The sequence below is a fragment of the Drosophila busckii genome, chromosome X, assembly GCF_011750605.1.
Source record: "Drosophila busckii strain San Diego stock center, stock number 13000-0081.31 chromosome X, ASM1175060v1, whole genome shotgun sequence".
NCBI lineage: Eukaryota > Metazoa > Arthropoda > Insecta > Diptera > Drosophilidae > Drosophila > Drosophila busckii.
This window is the reverse complement of record NC_046608.1, coordinates 11,348,625-11,368,939: the sequence shown is the minus strand read 5'-3', so window position 1 is coordinate 11,368,939 and position 20,315 is coordinate 11,348,625. Positions and strand designations below refer to the sequence as shown.

Here is a 20,315-nt window from a genome sequence, read left to right as displayed (position 1 = left end):
CACTTTACTGAACAGGTCAAACTTGTTCGTTCGTTAGCGAACTGCTATCGGCGGTCAGAGGTCGCAGCAGGCGCAAGCGCTTCTCATTGCGTGGGTTGCCAGGCATACACATTGGGGTCGCCGCTGCATAATCTTGGCAACCCTTGGATTTGTCCGTTTTTATGTGCTCCATGCGCTATGGGGCTTTAGTACGTCCACCTCAGAAACGCGTTGTCGCTGTCTCGGTGTCGTTGTCTCATTGTCGGTGGTCGGCGGTCGGTGTTTGTGTTAGCGTGTTGTGTTTTTGCCGTTTGCTGTTTGTGTTTGGGCTGCCGCCAAAGGGTCGGACCGCGGGAGGGGGAAGTAAGACAGCGCTGGACATGCTCCAATATAATTGGCAATAATGTGAACTGTCAGCCGAAAATCTCAATATCAATACCAATTTGAATCTGTTCATGTTCATTTGCAGACTTGGCTGCGCTGCCAACTAACGGACTAACGGTAATTTGTGTGACACACACTCTTTCGTTCTCTCACTCTTCCTTTATTTTTTTTGCACGTTCATGCGCGTGTGCTTGTTTGCGCGTATGTAACAACTAAAAAGCATAATCTATAAATGCACACACATGTGAATGTACATTTGAGTAGCTATTTATGAATAGATCCGATTACTAAACGTGAGCAGACGGCGTCCCGCTGCTGCTTCTGCTAATGACACCAACGCAAGATTTCATGCGGCGTTCGCCTTATTGATTTTTCTATGCTGCAAACATACACATACAAATACACACACACACACCCGCGCTCAGTCACACACATGCATGCAAGCATACATATGCATATATGTATTTGTGTGCAAGTCTGTGTGCGTGTGTGTGCGCGTATGAGCTTGTGCTAATCTCTTATCAGAGTATAGAAATTTGTGAACTTGTTTTCGTTGTTGTGTCGCTGCTAACGTCGTCGCTGTCGCTGCCGCAGTCGCAAAAGGCGACTTGCAATGAGAGAGGAGATGCGCGCATTGCGGCGTCTGTAGATGCCAATGTCAGTAGTCAGTGCCAGTTTGAAACTCGTAGCCAGCAGCATCACTGCATGCGCCGCTAGCATGTGCAGCAGCAAGAGCAACAAGAGCAACAACGAACTTTGACTGCGTGCGCAAGATGAGCGTGTGCCAGGAGTCAACGGAGGTCACGGATAGCGAGTGCGTGTCGGAGCAGAGTGAGCCGGCAGCAGCAGCAGTAAAGTCTGATGCCGGCATTGCCGAAAAGCAGCCTCAAGCCAAAGAGCAGTCAGAAGTCAATGGAGCCAAAGAGCTGGAAAGGAAACGTGAGCGTGAGCGTGAGCGTGAGCGTGAACGTGAACGTGAGCATGAAGCGGAGTCCGCCTTGCTGGTCAGCACGCGCAATGTGCTGGACGCAGTGGCAGCACCCTCCATAGATGCGTTGGTTGCCTGCAAAGATGTGCTGCTGGCGCAAAAGCTTTTCGCCAGCGGCAGCAGTGGACCCAAGGAGCTGCTCAAGCTGAAGGAGCCGATGCGTGTGGGCTTCTATGACATTGAGCGCACCATAGGCAAGGGTAACTTTGCAGTGGTCAAGCTGGCGCGGCATCGCATTACCAAGAACGAGGTGGCCATTAAGATTATAGACAAATCGCAGCTGGACGAAACCAATCTGCAGAAGGTCTATCGCGAGGTGGAGATCATGAAGAAGCTCAAGCATCCGCATATTATCAAACTGTACCAGGTGAGTTGGACCTAGACAAGTGTAAGTGGCGCCCCCACCTTATCCTTGCTGTTCCTTCTCCAGGTAATGGAAACCAAGAACATGATCTATATAGTATCGGAGTATGCCAGCCAGGGCGAGATTTTCGGTAAATCCAAAGCACAATCTCAAAGAGCTTTTAATCGAATGTGGATTCCTTACAGATTATATAGCCAAGTATGGCCGCATGATGGAGTCGGCGGCACGTTTCAAGTTCTGGCAAATTATCTCAGCTGTGGAGTACTGCCATAAAAAGTGCATTGTGCATCGTGATCTCAAGGCGGAAAATCTGCTGCTCGACTTCAATATGAATATTAAAATTGCCGACTTTGGTTTCTCCAATCATTTCAAGCCGGGCGAACTGCTGGCCACCTGGTGCGGCTCGCCGCCCTATGCGGCGCCAGAAGTCTTCGAGGGCAAGCAGTACACGGGACCAGAGATAGACATATGGGTAAGCTAAACACTGATTGAACCTTCTCCATAACAGAAAAGACAAAGACATCAACAATTTTTTGCATTACAAAATTTATGGGAATTTTAAAAGCTAAAGTAAATGTTTTTTTTTATCTCTAAAACTGAACTGAGAAATTCAAACAATTAAAAAATATTTTCAATAAAAACAAAAGAACAAGAAGAAAACTCTCATAACAGTTAGGACAGAAAAGGAAGTCACAAGATATTCTCATCTCCCTCTCTCGCTCTCTCTCTCTCTCTCTTTCTGTCTGTGTTAGTCTCTTGGCGTTGTACTCTATGTGCTCGTGTGTGGTGCTCTGCCCTTTGATGGCTCCACGCTGCAGAGTCTGCGGGATCGGGTGCTCTCTGGTCGCTTTCGCATTCCCTTCTTCCTGAGCTCGGAGTGTGAGCATCTTATACGGCGCATGCTGGTGCTGGAGCCGACGCGTCGCTATACCATTGAGCAAATTAAGCGGCATCGCTGGATGTGCCCGGAGCGCTTGGAGCATACGCTCATAGCCAAATATAATCTCAATATGGAGCGGCAGGCGGTGCTGGAGCCCAGTGAGGATATTCTACGCATTATGTCTGAATATGTGGGCATTTCGCCGGATAAGACACGTGCCAGCTTAAAGAAGCACACCTATGACCATGTGGCTGCCATATATTTGCTGCTGCAGGATCGTGTGACACACAAAAAGGAGCAGAGCAAACCAAGTGGTGAAGCCGCTGATCTCACTCGACCGCTCTACAAGCGAAAATCGCAGGCGCAGCTGGCATTGGAGCAGCTGCCCACGCAGCAGCTGTTGCAGCTACAACAGATGCATCAACAACAGCAACAGCAACAGCAGCAGCAACAACAAACCAAGACAATATCCACCTCGATTCTGGCCAAGGAATCGACACACAAAAGACTTAGCCGCCATCAGACAGTTTTGATGAGTGAGCGCAACACTGCCGATCCCTATTATGCGATCAAGCAGCAGGCCATGCCAACGCATCCACATCCACATACTCCTAGTCATGCCCATGTCCCTAGTCACGCCCACAGCCACGTCCATGCGCAAGCCCATGCGCGTTATTTAAATGGCGACGCCGGCGGCGGCGGCATTCAGGCGCCCACGCTGCCCACACGCTATACACCCTTGGCGGCAGCCAGCAGCTGCTCCTCCGGCTCCTCGCGCTTGAGTCAACACAGCCTCGGCTCCTGCTCTTCGCGCCGTCCGGTTGCCATCTCGCTGAGCATTGACAGCAACAGCAGCTGTCCCATAACGCAAATGCGCTGCCGCGAGCTGCTGCTCAATGCCAGCAGTCAGCAGCTGGAGCAGCTGCCTCCACCGACGCCCACGTCCACACCCACGCCCACGCCCACGCCGGTTAAAGCTTCCTCTGTTGGCAAGCAGCAGCAGCTGCAGCACACGATTAGCGAGTACATCATCAAGCAGAGCAATGAGGACTGCCGCCAGCTGCTGCAGCAATCCACAGCCATTGCAGAGACCAAGGAGGAGGACAACATGCCACACACACAGCCGCAGGAGGAGGAGGAGCAGCAGCCCGTCGAGCTTAATAATAAGACACAGACAATAAAACCCATGTCCAACTCGAGCAGCTTTGACTCGAGCGCCAATCTCAATCAAAGCTTCCGCTACAAAATGTCAGCCGAGGCGAACCGACTGTTCCAAACGCTGCAGGAGAGTCCGCTGCCGCTGGAGGTGAGTATATCGAAAGAATAAAACTAGGACTTTTAATACTGAACACATAAATTTTTTCAGAAATCCAGACGCAAGGCAAGCGACGCTGGCAAAGCAGCGTCCGTTACCAATGGCGATGGGTAAGTATGACGGAGTGGAGGCCACAGTTGAACTTAAAACTTGTTTTCTGTTTTGTTAGACGCGATCGAAAGTGTGGGGAGAAGAAGGTGCTCGCCCAAGGCAGCTCCAGCACGGATGAGGGCTGCGAAACGGATCAGGGCAACGACCAGGCCACCAAGGAGGGCTCACAGTCTTCCACAGACTTGACCAGCGCACAGACCACACGCATGCGTTCATATGCCAGCAGCAGCAGTTCCAGTGGCGTATTGGCCGGCAGTTACTCCAAGAGCTTGAGTCAGAATTTGAGTCGCGGCTCTTCCAAGAGCAACTGCAGCGCCTATGAGAGTTTGGACTTTGTGCTGCCGCCGGTGCCGGACATGGCGGGCAGTCTGCCCAGCTGCATGAGCAACTCTATGCTGGCTGCAGCGGCGGCGGCGGCGGCGGCCGCTGGCACAGCAGCCAACTCCAGCGAGCATTCCTCGGAGCGTTCGCTCTATAGTAGTCACAACTCTTGCATCCACATGCCCAGCGCCTTGAGTCTGCTGACGTCAGCTACACCAGCTTCAGCTTCAGCAGCAGGTCCAACAGCAACGCCACCCAACCAGTCGCCGGCGCCGCCGCCCTTCGCCGACAAGCGTTCGCCCATACACTTTCGCGAGGGACGCCGCGCCAGCGACGGCCTGGTGGCCCAGGGTCTGCTCAGCTCCAGCTCGCTGCTGGGCACAAGTCGCGTCTATGGCAGCTATCGCTATGAGCAGGCCAAGCGTCATAACTGGCTTGAGCTGCAGCAGCTGCAGCATCATCATCATCAGCAGCAGCAGCAGGAGGCGGCGCACGCCCACGCCCACACCTATGGTCATGGTCATCATGGTCATGCCCATGCGCATGCCCACGCCCATCACCATGCTCACTTTCCCCTGGAGGAGCTCAATCTGGCCAATTGTCAATTTTCTCATGGTCAATTCTATGCCATGCCCGGCAAGCCTCATCACACACTGCATCATCTACATCATCCGCTCCAGCAGCAGCAGCATGCGTACGCTGCAGCGCCAGCTCCAGTCGCGCCACTGCTACTCGATGCCACCAGCGAACTCTACGCTGGCCCTGGCCATGCTCTGTATGCAGCTCCGCCGCCGCCGCCGCCAGCCGCTGGCATCTACTCGCACTCCATGCCACAGCATCAGCACTTGTCGCCGCTCCAGAAGCCGCCGCTGCAGCAGCAGCTGCTCCAACATCGCCTGCTCCAGCAGAAGCGTCAGCTCTTCCAAAAACAATATGCGCTGGAGGCGCAGCTGGCGGGTCGCCATCATCACCATCATCATCACAACCACGCGCACTTGCACTACAATCATGGACTGCTGCATCCGCCCGCAGCCGCTCCAGAGCAACATCTGGCCGACGAGCTCTATGAGCTGGCCATGCTGGATCGTCCACGCAGCGGACCGCCGCGTCTGCAGCACTCGTTGACCATGCCGGGCTCGCATGCCTTTAGCCAAATGAATCTGAAGACCAGCTACATCAATCAGCCAGCCCCGCCGGATGCAGCTGTGAGTCCCGCTCCAACTACTGCATCCTCATCATCGGAAGCAGGAGCAGCAGCAGCTGCAGTGCCAGCGCCAGTGCCGTCCAGCACGCCACCAGCTACGCCACCGCAGGCTTTGCACCATGGAGGCGGCGATGGCGACTTCCATGTGCGAGCGGCGGCAACTACGCCCGTGTTGAGTCTGTTCACGCCCGGGTGGCAGACGCTGGTGAAGCCGCTTAGCGAAAGTCCTATACTGGAAATGTCGGAGCATCTGGAGTCGGTCTGAGCTGGGCAAAACTTTTATTACGCTCGCAATCGCAATTAAATTAAAATTAACATTAAACTTACAAATTACAAAATACAATTAAAGTTAATAATTATTTTATTGATATACATGCATAATATATATACAACTATATATATATAGACGATATACACAATTTATAGGCTTATTATATACATGCATAATGTTTACGATTACAATGCGAATCCATTAACTATACAATAACGAGGTTTATCTATAGAAAATTTCTTATTCGAAATTTGAGAAAAAGGAAATAATTAATCTAATATTATATTGGATCATTTAGTTGTGTTACTAGTCTTAAGTAGTACCAGTTTCTTACACACACACACATTGTCTCACACACACACACACACACACACACACACAGGCAGACACACATATACAATATGTATGTATATTGATAATAATTATAATAAGCTAATACTTGTTTAATCTGATACTAGAAAATATATATTCTAAATTCGCGCAAGTAGTAAAAGCCACAAAGCATACAAAACTTAAAAACAGAAAAAAATACTAATGTGTGAGATTAATACAGTAACACACTTGCATTCTTTAAAAAATCGTATATACATGCATAAGTATGTAACTAGCAAAGCCGATATGTATGTAATATTCGGCGTTTTCGAATATAGAATACCCTTTGTTAACCAAAATACTTTAATTTGCTCTTGTCCGCTTTACCAGAAATTCCAATTCGAAACGTTTTTGAAAACAATTTTCCAATCCAACTATTGATCATTTTTAATAAACTCATAATTCGTATAAACGCTGGAAATAATTCCAATTCCAAGGCAGCACTGCATCAAAACTAAGTTACAAATCATTCGGAAAACTATAAAGATCAAGACTATATATACTTATACACATATATACGTACATATATCTAAATCGGTCTGCAAGGGTATTTAAGCAAAACAAATTGAAACAACGTAAACTACATATATCAATTATTCAAAACATTTATTGATGGCATATAATAGAAAAAAAGGAAGAAAGATATATACACATATATATGCTGCTGTATCGGCTAAAATGTACGCCATATAACGGCATATATATGTGTGTGTATGTATTGGTACAATAATTAGCGGCAAGCAGCAAAACATCGATTGTTCATATATACATATATTATAAAGAAAAAAAAAAACAAAAAACATACATGGATATCAAATCAGATATTAAAGTCATTTGGTATAAAAATGCAAATTTGCATTCGCTGTTTATCGATTATTGCCAATCGATTGTTTGTTTGGGCACGCGGGAAAACAAAGAGCAAAGCTTTGGACGCCGTTGTGCTCTCTCTTTCTCTCGAGCAAGGAATTGCTGCTAGGACGGAAGTTTATTAAGTGCTGGACGCTCATGTTTTGGCCGCGCGATGCGAGTCGAGCTGCTGCTGCTTCTTCTTGGGCAGATGCTGCTGCTCGGTCTTGTGGCAGCGCAGGAGATTCCAGTAGGCGCGTCTGTACTCGGAGCTCATGAGCACATAGATGAGCGGATTGATGCAGGTGGTCAGATAGATGAGCAGATAGCCCATGATATTGAACACGTGCACATCGTTGGCGCTCTTCCAGATCTTGGCCAGCGTTATGGGCAAATAGCAGATGACAAACCAAACAAAGATCACCAGTATCATCTTGAGCAGGCGACGATCCTTGGTGCTCATGCGTCCCGGATAAATGGCCGAAGCATTCGAGGTATTGCCCATGGACACATAATGCGATTTGCGTGGACTGAAGCGCGTGAACGAAGTGCGCAACGAGGTGGTCATCGAACTGGGATTCTTGCTGCTGCAGTAAGAGCAACAAAATTAAATTCAAATGTGAAGCACCAAAAAGCGAGTTAACTTACGTTGGAGTGCGCGGCGGCTGCTCGTGGATGGGCGACGCTGGCGTTGCTGCATTGCCGGCACTTAGCACCACATAGGCATCAATGGGCGATTCTTGCTGAATGCTGTAGGAGATGGGCATGCTGGCCGTGGAGGCGTTGTCATCAATGTAGGCCAAGGCTTCGGTTACAACAAAGGGACGCGGCTGAGCTGCTTCCGCCTGCTGTTGCTGTTGCTGCTGCTGCTGCTGCTTCTCCTTTTGCTTGTCAATGGATTTCTGCGTTTGTATGGGCGGCGTATTGACCACTGGTTCACTGCTCTTGGCCGCATTGGCGCCGGCACGCATCGCCGCCTGGCGCACGAGCAGAAAGATGCGCGCATAGCAGATGACGATGCAGACGCAGGGCAGCATGAAGGCGGCTATGAAGAGGAACTCCTTGGGCGATCGATCGTACTTGTCGTGCACTATGGAGCAGGAGCCAATGCTGGGGTCCAGGTCGAAGCGACCCCAGACGCCACGCCACGTGGGTATCATAATGGAGAAGGTGACCAGCCAGGTGCTGGCCACCATTAAAGCCAAGTAGCGCCGCTGATAAATGCTGCAATAAATGAAGATCATGCGTCAGACAGACTGCGCAACATTGATATACACTTTGAGCATTTCTCAAAGTGCATGCGAATAGTTGGAACTGTTTACTTCACTTACCGTGGATACTGTCGCGGATGTGCTATAATTATATATCTATTAATGGTTATCAGCGACACCGAGAGCAGTGAGACGGCCAAGAGGCCATAGCGCAGCATCGGAAAGAGGCGACAGAGCAGAGCGCCATGTGTCCAGGCGCGCTGCATGAATGTGGAGGCGGCCAGCGGCAGATTGAAGCAGCCAAAGAGCAAATCCGAGCAGGAAAGATTTATAATAAATATGGCCGTCGAGTTGCGCGTCTGTTTGCCACGTGAGAGCGCAATGATGGTCAGCAGGTTGCCCGGCACCCCGACTATGATGAACACAATGCATGCCACCCAGGCAAAGGTCAGCAGCTCATCCGAGTAGCCCTCGAAGAGCGGAGCGCTGCTGCTGTTGTTGTCCACTGTGGTCGCCGTCACTGGAGCTGCCCACAGCTGTGAGCTAGACGCTAAACGCGTTGGCCACATGCTACAGCGCTTGCGAGGATTAGCAGCAAACTTTGGTGAGTCTTGCCGCTTGGCCAACTTATATTTATTTTATTTATAGTATAAATGAATTGAAATTATTGGCAGCTTTAGCTAAACTTTTTTTTGTTAAATTTATTTTGGCAATCTTCGCTTTTGCTTGGGCGTGGCAGCAACAACTTTTGCTCCTTCTTTCTCGCTCTTACTCGCTTTGGGTGATGCTTGGCCGTAGTGCAGCCGTATTTTGGTATCAAACTATGCCTATGACGCGCCCGTTCCTGCGCCGATTTTGTACTAAACTAAATTCTATGCATGCACACTAGTTGCCCACATAGAGACCCCCGAACCACCGATCACAATTCCCCAACCCCCAACCCCCAACCCTGGGCTAGCAGCTGAGGAAACGCCAAACGTAATGAAAACTTTCGGCTAAAGGAAAACAACAAAAATGTTTCAGTTCAGTTCTGTGTTTTTGTTGTTGTTGCTTTTTCATATTGTTTAATACTATTGTATATACAACAACAATTGACTTCATCATCGGGTAATTTGAAAATGATCGTGAGCCGTCTATAGCTTTTGTTTACATTGTTCTTATACTTTTGGCCTGCTTCTTCCCACGTGTGTGAGTGTGAGTGTGTGTATTTTTCTTTTTTATTTCTCAATTGTTTTTGCTATTGTTGCTTTTTTGGAATTTTCAAATGCCAGGGCCACGCGCGCTGCGTATAGAGCATTGATTTGCATGCGTTAGAATTGTTTTGAAATGCATGCAGCCCTCGTTTTTGTACGTGTGCTTTGCAGCATTTCTGAGTTTGCTTACCAAAACCCAAATTATTTTAGTACTTTGCCACAAATATGCATAAATACAAACAGACATAGCTTCCTCCAGTTGCCTGGATGAATAATATAGTATGTATATAGAACATGTTGGAACTGAACTGGGTTAGGCGAATAGGCGAAACCAAAGAGCATAACATTCGCCACAATTAACATGCATATATACAACGATGAAATACACTGAGCAAAAAGCGCTGCACTACAAATTGTATAAAGCAATAATTGATTTCCAAATAAATTTATGTTTATATATGTATATGCTTAGTTTTTTCTTTAACTGTACGTATGTATGTATTTGTGATAGCTTTGAATGACCAACAACACTGGGCGAACTATTTTTCTAGCAAGTGGCAACCCTCCCGCAACCCGCTGCTGTTGTCTTGCCAGCGATTTAGGGGCTGTGGCCTGGGGGTCACAAGGGTCTTCGTGTGTGTGTGTGTGTGTGTGTGTGTGCATCAGCGTCATTCGAACGAAAGACTTAATTAATCAAGCAGCGCTAGTACAAAGAAAGCAAATAAAGAATGAAAGCATTAAGGCAACATTGGCACGGCACAGTAGCCGAGTAGCAATCAACTGCCTGGGTGCGGGCTGCTCCCACTCCCACTCTCGCTCCCCCTCTCTCTCTCTCTCTCTCGACTGCACTCGCTCTCCCTCGACGAATGCATACAGTTCATTAAGCAATGCGCGCTCTCAAAGAATTAAACAGAAAAGAAGACAACAGAAAAAAAACGAACTGACTCAGAGGAAAAACTCTTTGGCAACAATTGAAAATTGACCGCGCTCTGTCACTTTCTAGTCTTGTTGCTATCCATTGCCTCACATTCATTTGCAGCGTAAAATTTTTGTTATTTTATGCAGGCGATACATACAGACAAGCAAACAAGCAAGCAAACAAACAAACAAACAAATAAATAAATATATTTATATACCACACACTCGAGAGTCTAGAGAGTGACCGCTAATCATTAGAGCCGCGGCGTAAACAAAACTCTTTGCCTACGGCGTACTCCACTCTTGCTTATCTCTTAAATACATATGTGCATATGTATTGGAGATATATGTTGATATCTATAGACGATCATGTTCTTTACACAATAAACAAAACGCACTCTAAGCGTCAAAGAATTCTAAAGTTTAAAGAGATTGAATTTAAATTCATTGCGTTGCATTCTATTTAATTTTGAGTATTTGATCCGAGTATTTTACATAGTTACAAAGCTTCCTCTGGTAATACAGTAAAACGAACTAGATATGGTATGCCATCAGTCCCATAGAGCAAAGTATCGACAGTCTGTTCAGTTGTTAAATCGGATTCGATGTGCTGCGCAGCGGCTGAATCAGTCAATTTCCTGGCATCACCACAAATTGCTTCCATGTCGTCCTCAAACGTTTCGCTTAGCTCAGCTGTGGCCACAGGCAGTGCTGGATTCAGCTGCGAATCGGCTTCAGGCAGTGCTTGATCATTTTTTAGTTCGATTTGCTGCGACTCAAAATTCAGTTCATTCATTAAATCATACAAATGTATTACCGTTATTCGGGAACCATCTGAGTCTGAGTCTGAGTCTGATGAATCACTCCATATGGCGGCATCATCCCAAAGGTCTGTCAACTCGACTTCCAGCATTTCGCGCAGCTCAACATTGTCCACAGGCACAGCTTGACCATTTTCTTTTACATCAGTCGATATGGCGGCATCTTCCCAAACGTCTTCCAGCTCGGCTTCCAGCACTTCGCGCAGCTCAACTTTGTCCACAGGCGCTGCTTGACGATTTCTTTTTAACTTGGCGCATAGCGCATAGCCAAGGCTGCCAACTACAACAGTTAATATTAGTCGCAGTAGCCTAGCCGCATGTTTTATAATAAATATGAGAGCAGGACGCCATTGTGCAATGATTATGCCTTGTTGTTGCCGAGACTGTGTCCAGGCATGAATTGCCATGCCATCTGAGTTCTCACATTCCTGGTTCTCTACAATGCGCTGTGCGGTCTGGAAATTACTGCTGACAGTTTGATTGGCCAACAACAAATTGGCCGGCCTGGTATTTTTGCTAGCAGGCGCGGCTTGCTCCAATGCACGCTGCTTGCTGCTCGGTCCTGTAATGCTTGGGTATTCTGGATTGGGGTAATATTCTTTGCTGGTAAAAATCCATAAGAAAAACGCAAAAAAACGAAACAAGTCCATTTTGCAAAATTTAAGTGTAAATCAAGAGCTGCTGTCACAAAAGATTTTAGGGTTGTGTGTGAGTTTGACAAGTTGTCAGTTTGACACAATTGTCAAAGAGTTCTGAGTTGCAACAAAATTGCATTCAAATATGTCCTAAAATATGACAAATTGAATTAAATATGCAATTAAAACAATGCAAATAGCATTTGTTATGCATAATGACGGCATAACTCATGCCATGCTATATATGTATATATGTATATAATATAGTAAGCAATTATTTGTTGATGAGAATGTGAATTGCGCGATGTCGCTTTGTCGTGCGTGTCAATTGCTGCCAGCTAGAAAGCATAATATATAAATAAAAATAAATAAATAAACAATATGTGCATATGTATGTGTGTATGTGGAGTATCCTATCGTTTGATCGGCACCCCGCTCCGCTTCAATGCCAGCCAGCCAGCAGTCTGTCTGTCTGTCTGTCTGCTGTTCGTCAAATTGTCAGTTGTCAGCTCACATGGGAGCATGATCAACAGTTATGTGTGCGCGAGAGAGTGAGAGCGAGAGCGCGAGCACACGCAAAGAGTGGGAGTTGAGTGTCGCGAGAGTGAGCGCGCGGCTGCTTAGAGAGTGAAACTGTCAATATCAGCAGCTGCTGGCAGAGCGCAGCGGGCAGCGGGCAGCGACAGCGACGTTGGCTCAACTTCAATTCAGAAAATATGTTTGCGATAAAGTGCAAGCCACACGACAGTTAACAGTCGTTCTAGACAAACGCAAGCGCGCAGTCGACGTCAAATACGTAGAGCGAGAGAGCGAGCGATAGAGAGTAGCGTATACTTAATTATCAACGTAATCGCGTTTGTCTTATTTTACGCTTAGTTTGTCAAGTTTGTTTTGATCGTGACGCTCGGTCAAGCGGCCACACAGTGGGAGTGGAAGTGTTATAAACATTTCTTTATTTTGTCTGTTTTTTTTTTACTGTGCCGAATTCATTTATATTGTGTATGGCGATTATAACGTGAGCCGCGCGTGAGTGTTGCAACCTTTTTGAAGTTTTGTTGTCATTTTTTTTTTTTGGTTTGGTTTTACCTGGCACAGCAGCAAACTGAAAGTTCAGCAGCGACATCCCAAGTGTATTAGTCATGATTGTTAGTGGCGGCATTTGAATCATCAGCCAAGTGATCCCCTTACACTTAAACTTTAACACAACAACAAGCAGAGCAGCAGCAGCAGCAGCAGCAGCAGCTGAGTTGAGCGCCAACTGTTTACATTGCTCAGCGGCCTCAAGCCGGATTACTCATACAACAAAACGCGTTTACAAACAATACAGCACCTGACCCAGCTACCTGGCAAATAACTTGGCCTAAAGCCAACGCCTTCAGTGTTGATTTCGACTTCAACTTTGACTTGGCCACAATCAGCTGCATCAGTGTTTTGTTTTTTAGTTTCAATTGCTTTAATAACAAATCAAAAACAAGTCGTTCTTTGATAACAAATCGAATCGATCACCGTGAGTGTCATGCAGCCTAAGCCTGAGTGCAACAACAAGAGCAACAACAACATTTTCTAACTATCGCATGTGCCGCAGTTATAAACCAGGTGAGCGCACAATTTGTGATTAGATAAGCAGTGTGTGCGCTCAAATTGCCTAAACAAACTAAATAGCCAACAACTGGCGATAGAGTTTGCTAAGCAAACGATCGACAATTGCCAAGTATTACGTATACGCAGCATATACTATATAGGCATATAGATATATATGTAAAGCAATTCATGTTATTTATAACGTTCACACAGATGAGCCAAAGAGTAGAAGTGCTAAAATTATTTTGCAATTTACTCAGTTAATTAACAAACTTTGTCAATTGTTGCTAATGTCAATATATAAAATGTCACGTTGCCTGTAGCGTAGTCCGATCGTACGCTCTGGTGCTATTCTAACTATAACACACACTACAAGATGTATAAGATTGTATTAGACTCGGCTGCGGCGGACGGCAGCGAATAAAATAATAAAAAATAATAATAATAAAAAAAATTTCAAGCACACACTCAATTAATTAAGGTTTGGCGCTGATCTTTGCACCCTCAAAGCTAGAGACAGTGCCCAGAGTCTAGAGGGATGTGAGCACCGAGTGTGCGTGTGTGTGTGTTGGTGTGTGTGCGAGCTTGGTGACCTCTTTAAATTATTTAATTGACACTAATTTATTGTAGTCTAAAGGAACAGCCCAATGTGTGTGCACAGCAAGTAGAAGCAGCAAGTCTTCAGCAAAAGAAAAACAAAAGCGGGTTATTGCTGGCGTGGGGTGGGGCGCAGCGTAGCGGTTTATTGGGTGTGAGTAACTGTGAGTCCGAGTCTGAGTCCGGGTGCCGCCCCGGAAAGCAGCAGCAGCGCTTGTGGCAACCTCAAAGTTCAGTTGCGTGTTGGCTGTGCTTGGTTGTCGATCAGTTTTTGCGAGAAGCAGCAGCCGCAGCCCACCACAATAATAGATTATTACTATTAAGCTATTAATAAGGGATAACGAACAACGAACAAATTTTCAATATATTTTGCAGCATGAATGATAACACGACACCCTTCTACTACGGCAGCGATGTGACGATGCTGACCCTGGCACCAACAGATGCTGGCGCTGTCGATGAGAGCGGGTAGGTTCCATCAGCATCATCATCATCATCATCATCATCATCACCATCATCATATCAGCAGCTATAGCCTGTGTGTGTAATTATAGCACTGCGTGAGAGCTCTGAACGCGATAACAGATCGTTAATATTACGCGGACCATTTCAAGCGACTCGCCACAGATTGTCTGCGAGGCTTGAGGCTTGAGAGCCTGAGAAGCTGCAGCTGACAATGAGCTGCGTCTCTTGTAACGGAAACTCTGCGTATATATCTATATCTATAATACCCGCGCAGCAGAGCAGTCTAAGGCTAAAGTTCAAATGATCCTCAATTGATCGTTGACAGATTCAGTTGTCAAAGCGATGATAATATTTCAAATTTAACATTTCTGCTTCACATTAGTATTTCCATTCACTGGAAATATTTATATTTTATTTCATTAAATGCATGCATTTTAAGTTTAAGTTTTGATTACTTATTATTAGTTGAAAACTAATTTAGTCCTCTCTGTATTCAATTTCATATAATTATTTAGTTATTGTAACAATTTGATTGATTTTGTATATTTGATGATACAGAGTATTTAAAATAAAACTCAATTTATAATTGCATCTTCAATTGATTGACTATTCGCATGTGCAGTTATCTTTTATAGCTTTTAATAATATTAATAACATCGCTATAAAGTTGCTTTATACATAGAATTCTTACTATTATTTGTGTAGCTATTTTATTTAATTTGTTTTTAATGCATATTTTTACTTATTTTATAGCTTCTCGCAGTCGCTGCTGAACTTTGCGGCCATCATGACGTTTCTGATCATGTTCGTGGGCATCTGTGGCAACTTCCTCACCGTTGTGGCGCTGCTCAAGTGTCCCAAAGTGCGCAACGTGGCAGCTGCGTTCATAATCAAGTGCATATGACCCCCTCCCCCGCTCGAACGATTCGCAGCATCATTAAAACTCTTGCTCTCTTGCATTGCAGTCTCTGCCTGGCCGATTTGCTCTTCTGTGCGCTGGTGCTGCCGTTCCAGGGACTGCGCTTCGTCCAGGGCACTTGGCGGCATGGCGCGGTGCTCTGCCGGCTCATACCCTTCATACAGTATGGCAACATTGGCGTCTCGCTGCTCTGCATCGCCATGATAACGATCAATCGCTATGTGATGATTACGCATCACGGACTCTATGCGAGGATCTACAAGCGCCACTGGATTGCGATTATGATTGCCGCCTGCTGGCTGGTCTCCTATGGCATGCAGCTGCCCACGCTGCTGGGCGCCTGGGGACGCTTTGGCTACGACTCGCGCCTGCAGACCTGCTCCATTATGAGCGACTCGCATGGCCACAGCAGCAAGACGACGCTGTTTATAACGGCGTTCGTCATACCCTGTCTGGTGATCATTGCCTGCTATGCCAAGATTTTCTGGGTGGTGCACAAGTCGGAGCAGCGCCTGAAGCGGCATGCCAACAAGCAGAACTCCATACCCAACAATTTGCGTCCGGTGGTCACGGCCGGTTCGCTGCCCACCGGCGCCGATGGTCAAACGCAAGCGGCGCCGACGGCAACTGCCAGTCGCGTCTCCTCCGATAGCAGCAGCTACTCCACGGATGTGCCCGAGGCTGTGGGCGCCAAGCCGCTGCCCAGTCGCATCAAGGATCAGCGAGAGGTGCGCGCCAAGCGCAACGAGTGGCGCATTACCAAAATGGTTCTGGCCATATTTCTATCGTTCGTCATCTGCTATCTGCCCATCACCATAGTCAAGGTGGCGGACAAGCATGTGGAGCATCCCAGCCTGCACATCTTCAGCTACATCATGCTCTACCTATCCGCCTGCATTAATCCCATCATCTATGTCATCATGAACAAGCAATACCGCAAGGCCTACAAGACGGTGGTGCTCTGCCAGCCGACGCGTCTGCTCCTCCCCTTTGGCAAGACGAATGGCGCCAGCAGTGCGGCAGGTATGTAGTTTGGTCGGAGAACTGCCTTCCACTAAGTCACGGTCACAAATCGTTTCAGAGAAATGGAAAGATACCGGATTGAGCAACAACCACAGCCGCACCGTTGTCTCCCAGATGTCCGGCGGCGCTGCAGCGGCAGCGGCAACGACAACGCCAACCCCAACCCCAACGGCAACGGCAACACCAACGGCCTCCCAGAGCTGCACGGCACCGGCAGAGATGAACAAGTCCTCACAGTTGCAGTCCCTGGAGCTGATAGCGCGAAGCCCCGAGCTGTTAAGCAAAACGAATCTGGCGCCGTCGACGCCGGCGCCGCCACCGCCATCAGTAACGCTGGCAGTGAACGGGAACAGCCGCTTGCAGCCCAAGAAGAGCAATCACTCCTACATCAACAACGGATTCAACAGCAGCGGGAACAGCAGCGGGAGCAGCCTAAGCAGCGCAGTCTATCGCCCCGTAGCTGGCATACTGGGCAGCAGCGGCTCGGCGGGCACACGTCGCATCACCATGGTGGGCGACGACATCATACTGGAGGAGGAGGAGCTGCCCACAACACCCAATCCCTCACCCAGCTCCAGTCCGATCACAGTCTTGCCACCAGACCTGCCACTCCCCCCACCCGTACCAGCTCCAGCAACAGCACCCGCACCAGCAGCAACAACAACAACATCGAAGTCACACATCTACATGAACGTAGACAGCCCGAAGAGAATCCCGTCTTATAGCGTCCACAGTCCGAGCGAGTCGATTAAGGAGCTCGCGAAAAAGTTTGAAAATCCAAAAGACTAACGAAAATGCTTTAATTCCAAATATCGTATATCGATAACGATATCAATAAGACAAATGCACACACTCCGTAAAACGTATGCGTATGCGTAACGTAACGTATACGTATGTTAACGTAACTAATTTTAGGCAAACAAGCAAACAAAATATTTTGCTTGTTCCGTTGCTTTCCTTTTTGTTTTAGTATTAATCACAGCTCTATGTATTTTTAACTAACTGCACAGCGACCACTGCTATACTCGGCTATATCTATATATAGTTTCTAAAAGTGAAGCATAATCCAGATCTGGATCGATCGATTTAGAGATAGAGTATAGCAGCTGTTCAAGGTGCCTAAGGCTCGAATGCTTTCGACCAAATTGCTGCTTATTATTATTTTTTTTTTTTTTATAAACTTATATATATACTCACCTGCTACAATGCCATATTAGATTAGCACAGTAATGCTCTATCATGAATCTTGGCTACATTATTTGCCATTAAACATTCCATTAATTTATGTTTGTACATTCCATGTACCTAAATTTATACATATATATTTATATATACAATTGAATAGTTCTAAGGCTGGCACGCACTATATTATTATGTTATCAAACGACAGCAACAAATAATTAATGCACATTAAGCAATCGAATATAAAATATAAATGCTACTTATAAACACAAAATATAATGCGTATGGTATATGAATCTTTATGTTAATAGCTATTTGTGCTTTCTAATTGTGATTAGTACTTCCGGTTGTAAACAATTCCGGCGCGCATGTCTTCAAAACTTAAAAGCTTTGCACTCCTACAGAGCCATAGATTTTGTATCAAAGATAATGGATACTATTATCTTTATATGCTGATAAGCGTTGTATTAAAAATGCAATTCTATTGCTCAACTTTCATAATCACAATGAGTGCCAAACGGGGTAGTAGTAACAGTAATAAGACAATTACAGTTACATGCAGTATTTGCATGGAACAATATAAGGAATCGGATACTATATACACAGGCAGCTGTGGTCACGTCTTCCATAAGGACTGTCTGGAGCGCTGGCGTAAGCAGTAAGTCTTACTCACATTAATCCTTTCAAGCATCTCATTTGTTTGTTATACCGCAGATCCCCTTTGTGCCCCATTTGTCGCAAAGAAGCCGCTAACTTTTTTCAAATATATTTAAGTTTTGAGGAATTAAGCGACAGTAGCAAAACGCTGCTTCCAAGTGTCGAATTCGAAAACTTGTTATACGAGCGTCAGTTGTTTCGCGATGAAATTAAATATTTAAACAATCGCATCGATGAACTTAGATCTAGTCAAGAGCCGGCATCGGGCAGCAGCGACAGTAGCACTGATCTTGACAGACTTCTTGCAGAAATTGTTTTGTCCGAGACTGACTAGCGATTTAGATTTCAATACTTATCGCCTGCTTATCAAAATTCAAAGTAAATTGTAAATTGAATCATTCTTCCATTTTAATACTGAGCATCTTATGCACTGCATATTTATAATACAATGTCATATTACTTTATAGTATTTAAATATTCGTACATATACATAGTATGCCTATCAGTTAATCTCACTAAGCTTGGCTTAGTACTCTGGGGAGTACCATGAAATGGACAGAGAGTAGAGCAAACAATAATAGACACGCCCTGTGGCTCAGTAAACAATTGTAGTGATATGATCCATAACATAACTGTTGACCTGATTTATTGTCGAATTAGTATATGTAGTAAATATTATATACATATGCTGAAAAGCTAACGCTGATAAGCGCTGCATTGGAAATAGTTTGTGAAAATTTCGAGCTCATTATCACAATGAGTGCCAATCGGACTAGCAGCAGTAGCAACTGCAATAGCCGTAACAACAACAATCGTGTGAGCTGTACGATTTGCTCAGAGCAATATAAGGAGGCCGATAATATTTACGCAGGCACGTGTGGTCACGTATTCCACTGGAGCTGCCTACAGCGCTGGTTTGAAGAGTAAGTAGCACTTATGCTAATCCTTTGAAGCTAATTTCAATTCTTGATTTTACCGCAGAGCTCGCAAATGTCCGATTTGTCGCTGCAGAGATGCTGATTATTTTCAAATTTATTTAAATTTTGATGAATCAGCAGAGAGTCATAGAGAAGCTAGCAGCAGCAGTAGCAGCCATGCACCAATCAACGACTTTGAGAACATGCTGTACGAGGAGCGACTATATCGTGAAGAAATTAATTATTTAAACAGTTGCATAGAAAACTTAAGTTTACTGTATGCGACTAACGCAAGTGATTCAGATTAGTAAGTGATTTCAAATTACGCGGCTAACCGAGCATCTATGTGTATTATCGATAATTTAAAATACTCAAGCTTAACATATGTACCCATTGTTTATATTAGAGCTGATAAATGCAATCATGTTACAACAACAGCTGTCGCTGTTAGAAAATTATTTAGCTTATATAAACGCATTCAGCAAATATTTTAGACACATTTTTTTTATGAGATATTATAATTAAATAATACTTTATTGAGTAAAATTGTTTCCTGTAGCAAAATCACTAACATACTCACAAGCTGTTATAGAACTGTTACTTATCGATATCTGTGACATGTAGCAGTTGAATAAATATCACAGCTTTACAGCAGCTCAACATTGGCTTAACATTCGGTTAACATCAATTGTTTTGTACAATTTTAAAATTTCGAGCTAAACAGTTTCGATCAATCAATTGTTATTCATTATTAATTTATATCTGTGTTAGTGTTTACACGCATGTGTACACTTAATCAAAGTGCAACAATTGTTTTTATCGCCGGTACGTTGAATTGTGCGAAATCTAACAAGTGCGCATGCAAGTAAGTTGCATTTAATACAAAACCATGTACGCTCATCTGTTTATGGAAGTACATATGTAAATGCGGCTTTAATTTAATTGTAAACTAAATAATTTGTTTGTTGCTGTTGGCATTGTTAAACGGTATTCGCGGTTGTAGCCTTGTCGATGATTTAGGCCGAGGCCGGAGCCGGGGAATCGGCGCTTTGTCCATATGTAAGGCATGATTACACAGTATGTATGTGTGTGTGCGCACATATGTACATGTGTATTTGCATTTGTGTTTTTGCATTATTGTCAGCAAGGGAGGGTCGTTGT

The 20,315-nt window shown here is 45.6% G+C and overlaps 6 protein-coding genes across 10 annotated transcripts; 4 read left to right on the top strand and 2 right to left on the bottom strand.

Annotated features, from left to right (window-relative positions):
• The first annotated feature begins 139 nt into the window (after positions 1–139).
• Positions 140–5,880, top strand: LOC108606653 (serine/threonine-protein kinase par-1). Of its 2 annotated transcripts, none has more exons than XM_017996970.1 (7): positions 140–480; positions 958–1,718; positions 1,782–1,845; positions 1,901–2,187; positions 2,468–3,901; positions 3,962–4,020; positions 4,080–5,880. In XM_017996970.1, the coding sequence occupies exons 2-7, from the start codon at positions 1,137–1,139 to the stop codon at positions 5,809–5,811; spliced, it is 4,158 nt and encodes a 1,385-aa protein (XP_017852459.1). In that variant the 5' UTR covers positions 140–480; positions 958–1,136; the 3' UTR covers positions 5,812–5,880. The 2 variants fall into 2 exon arrangements, with proteins under 2 accessions (XP_017852459.1, XP_017852458.1); XM_017996969.1 differs by having other exon boundaries at positions 889–1,718.
• Positions 5,881–6,975: 1,095 nt separating this feature from the next.
• LOC108606689 (G-protein coupled receptor moody) lies at positions 6,976–8,850 on the bottom strand. Of its 2 annotated transcripts, none has more exons than XM_017997045.1 (3): positions 8,367–8,850; positions 7,684–8,259; positions 6,976–7,619 (listed from the first exon to the last, which is right to left on the bottom strand). In XM_017997045.1, the coding sequence occupies exons 1-3, from the start codon at positions 8,813–8,815 to the stop codon at positions 7,193–7,195; spliced, it is 1,452 nt and encodes a 483-aa protein (XP_017852534.1). In that variant the 5' UTR covers positions 8,816–8,850; the 3' UTR covers positions 6,976–7,192. The 2 variants fall into 2 exon arrangements, with proteins under 2 accessions (XP_017852534.1, XP_017852533.1); XM_017997044.1 differs by having other exon boundaries at positions 6,977–7,622.
• On the top strand, positions 8,828–17,849 carry LOC108606688 (G-protein coupled receptor moody). 3 transcript variants are annotated; one of them, XM_017997043.1, is made up of 5 exons: positions 8,828–8,850; positions 14,367–14,459; positions 15,210–15,350; positions 15,422–16,398; positions 16,457–17,849. In XM_017997043.1, exons 2-5 carry the CDS (start codon positions 14,368–14,370, stop codon positions 17,185–17,187), a joined length of 1,941 nt encoding a protein of 646 aa, XP_017852532.1. In that variant the 5' UTR covers positions 8,828–8,850; position 14,367; the 3' UTR covers positions 17,188–17,849. The 3 variants fall into 3 exon arrangements, with proteins under 3 accessions (XP_017852532.1, XP_017852530.1, XP_017852531.1); XM_017997041.1 differs by lacking the exon at positions 8,828–8,850 and adding an exon at positions 12,566–13,409; XM_017997042.1 differs by lacking the exon at positions 8,828–8,850 and adding an exon at positions 12,830–12,839.
• Positions 10,857–11,872, bottom strand: LOC108605013. The gene is made up of 2 exons (XM_017994580.1): positions 11,175–11,872; positions 10,857–11,126 (listed from the first exon to the last, which is right to left on the bottom strand). The coding sequence occupies exons 1-2, from the start codon at positions 11,826–11,828 to the stop codon at positions 10,857–10,859; spliced, it is 924 nt and encodes a 307-aa protein (XP_017850069.1). The 5' UTR covers positions 11,829–11,872.
• A 237-nt stretch (positions 17,850–18,086) lies between the features above and the next one.
• LOC108605012 (E3 ubiquitin-protein ligase RNF133-like) lies at positions 18,087–18,571 on the top strand. Its single transcript, XM_017994579.1, has 2 exons — positions 18,087–18,238; positions 18,295–18,571. Exons 1-2 carry the CDS (start codon positions 18,087–18,089, stop codon positions 18,569–18,571), a joined length of 429 nt encoding a protein of 142 aa, XP_017850068.1.
• Positions 18,572–18,993: 422 nt separating this feature from the next.
• On the top strand, positions 18,994–19,623 carry LOC108606132 (E3 ubiquitin-protein ligase RNF128). Its single transcript, XM_017995985.2, has 2 exons — positions 18,994–19,160; positions 19,219–19,623. Exons 1-2 carry the CDS (start codon positions 18,994–18,996, stop codon positions 19,460–19,462), a joined length of 411 nt encoding a protein of 136 aa, XP_017851474.1. The 3' UTR covers positions 19,463–19,623.
• The last annotated feature ends 692 nt before the right edge of the window (positions 19,624–20,315 follow it).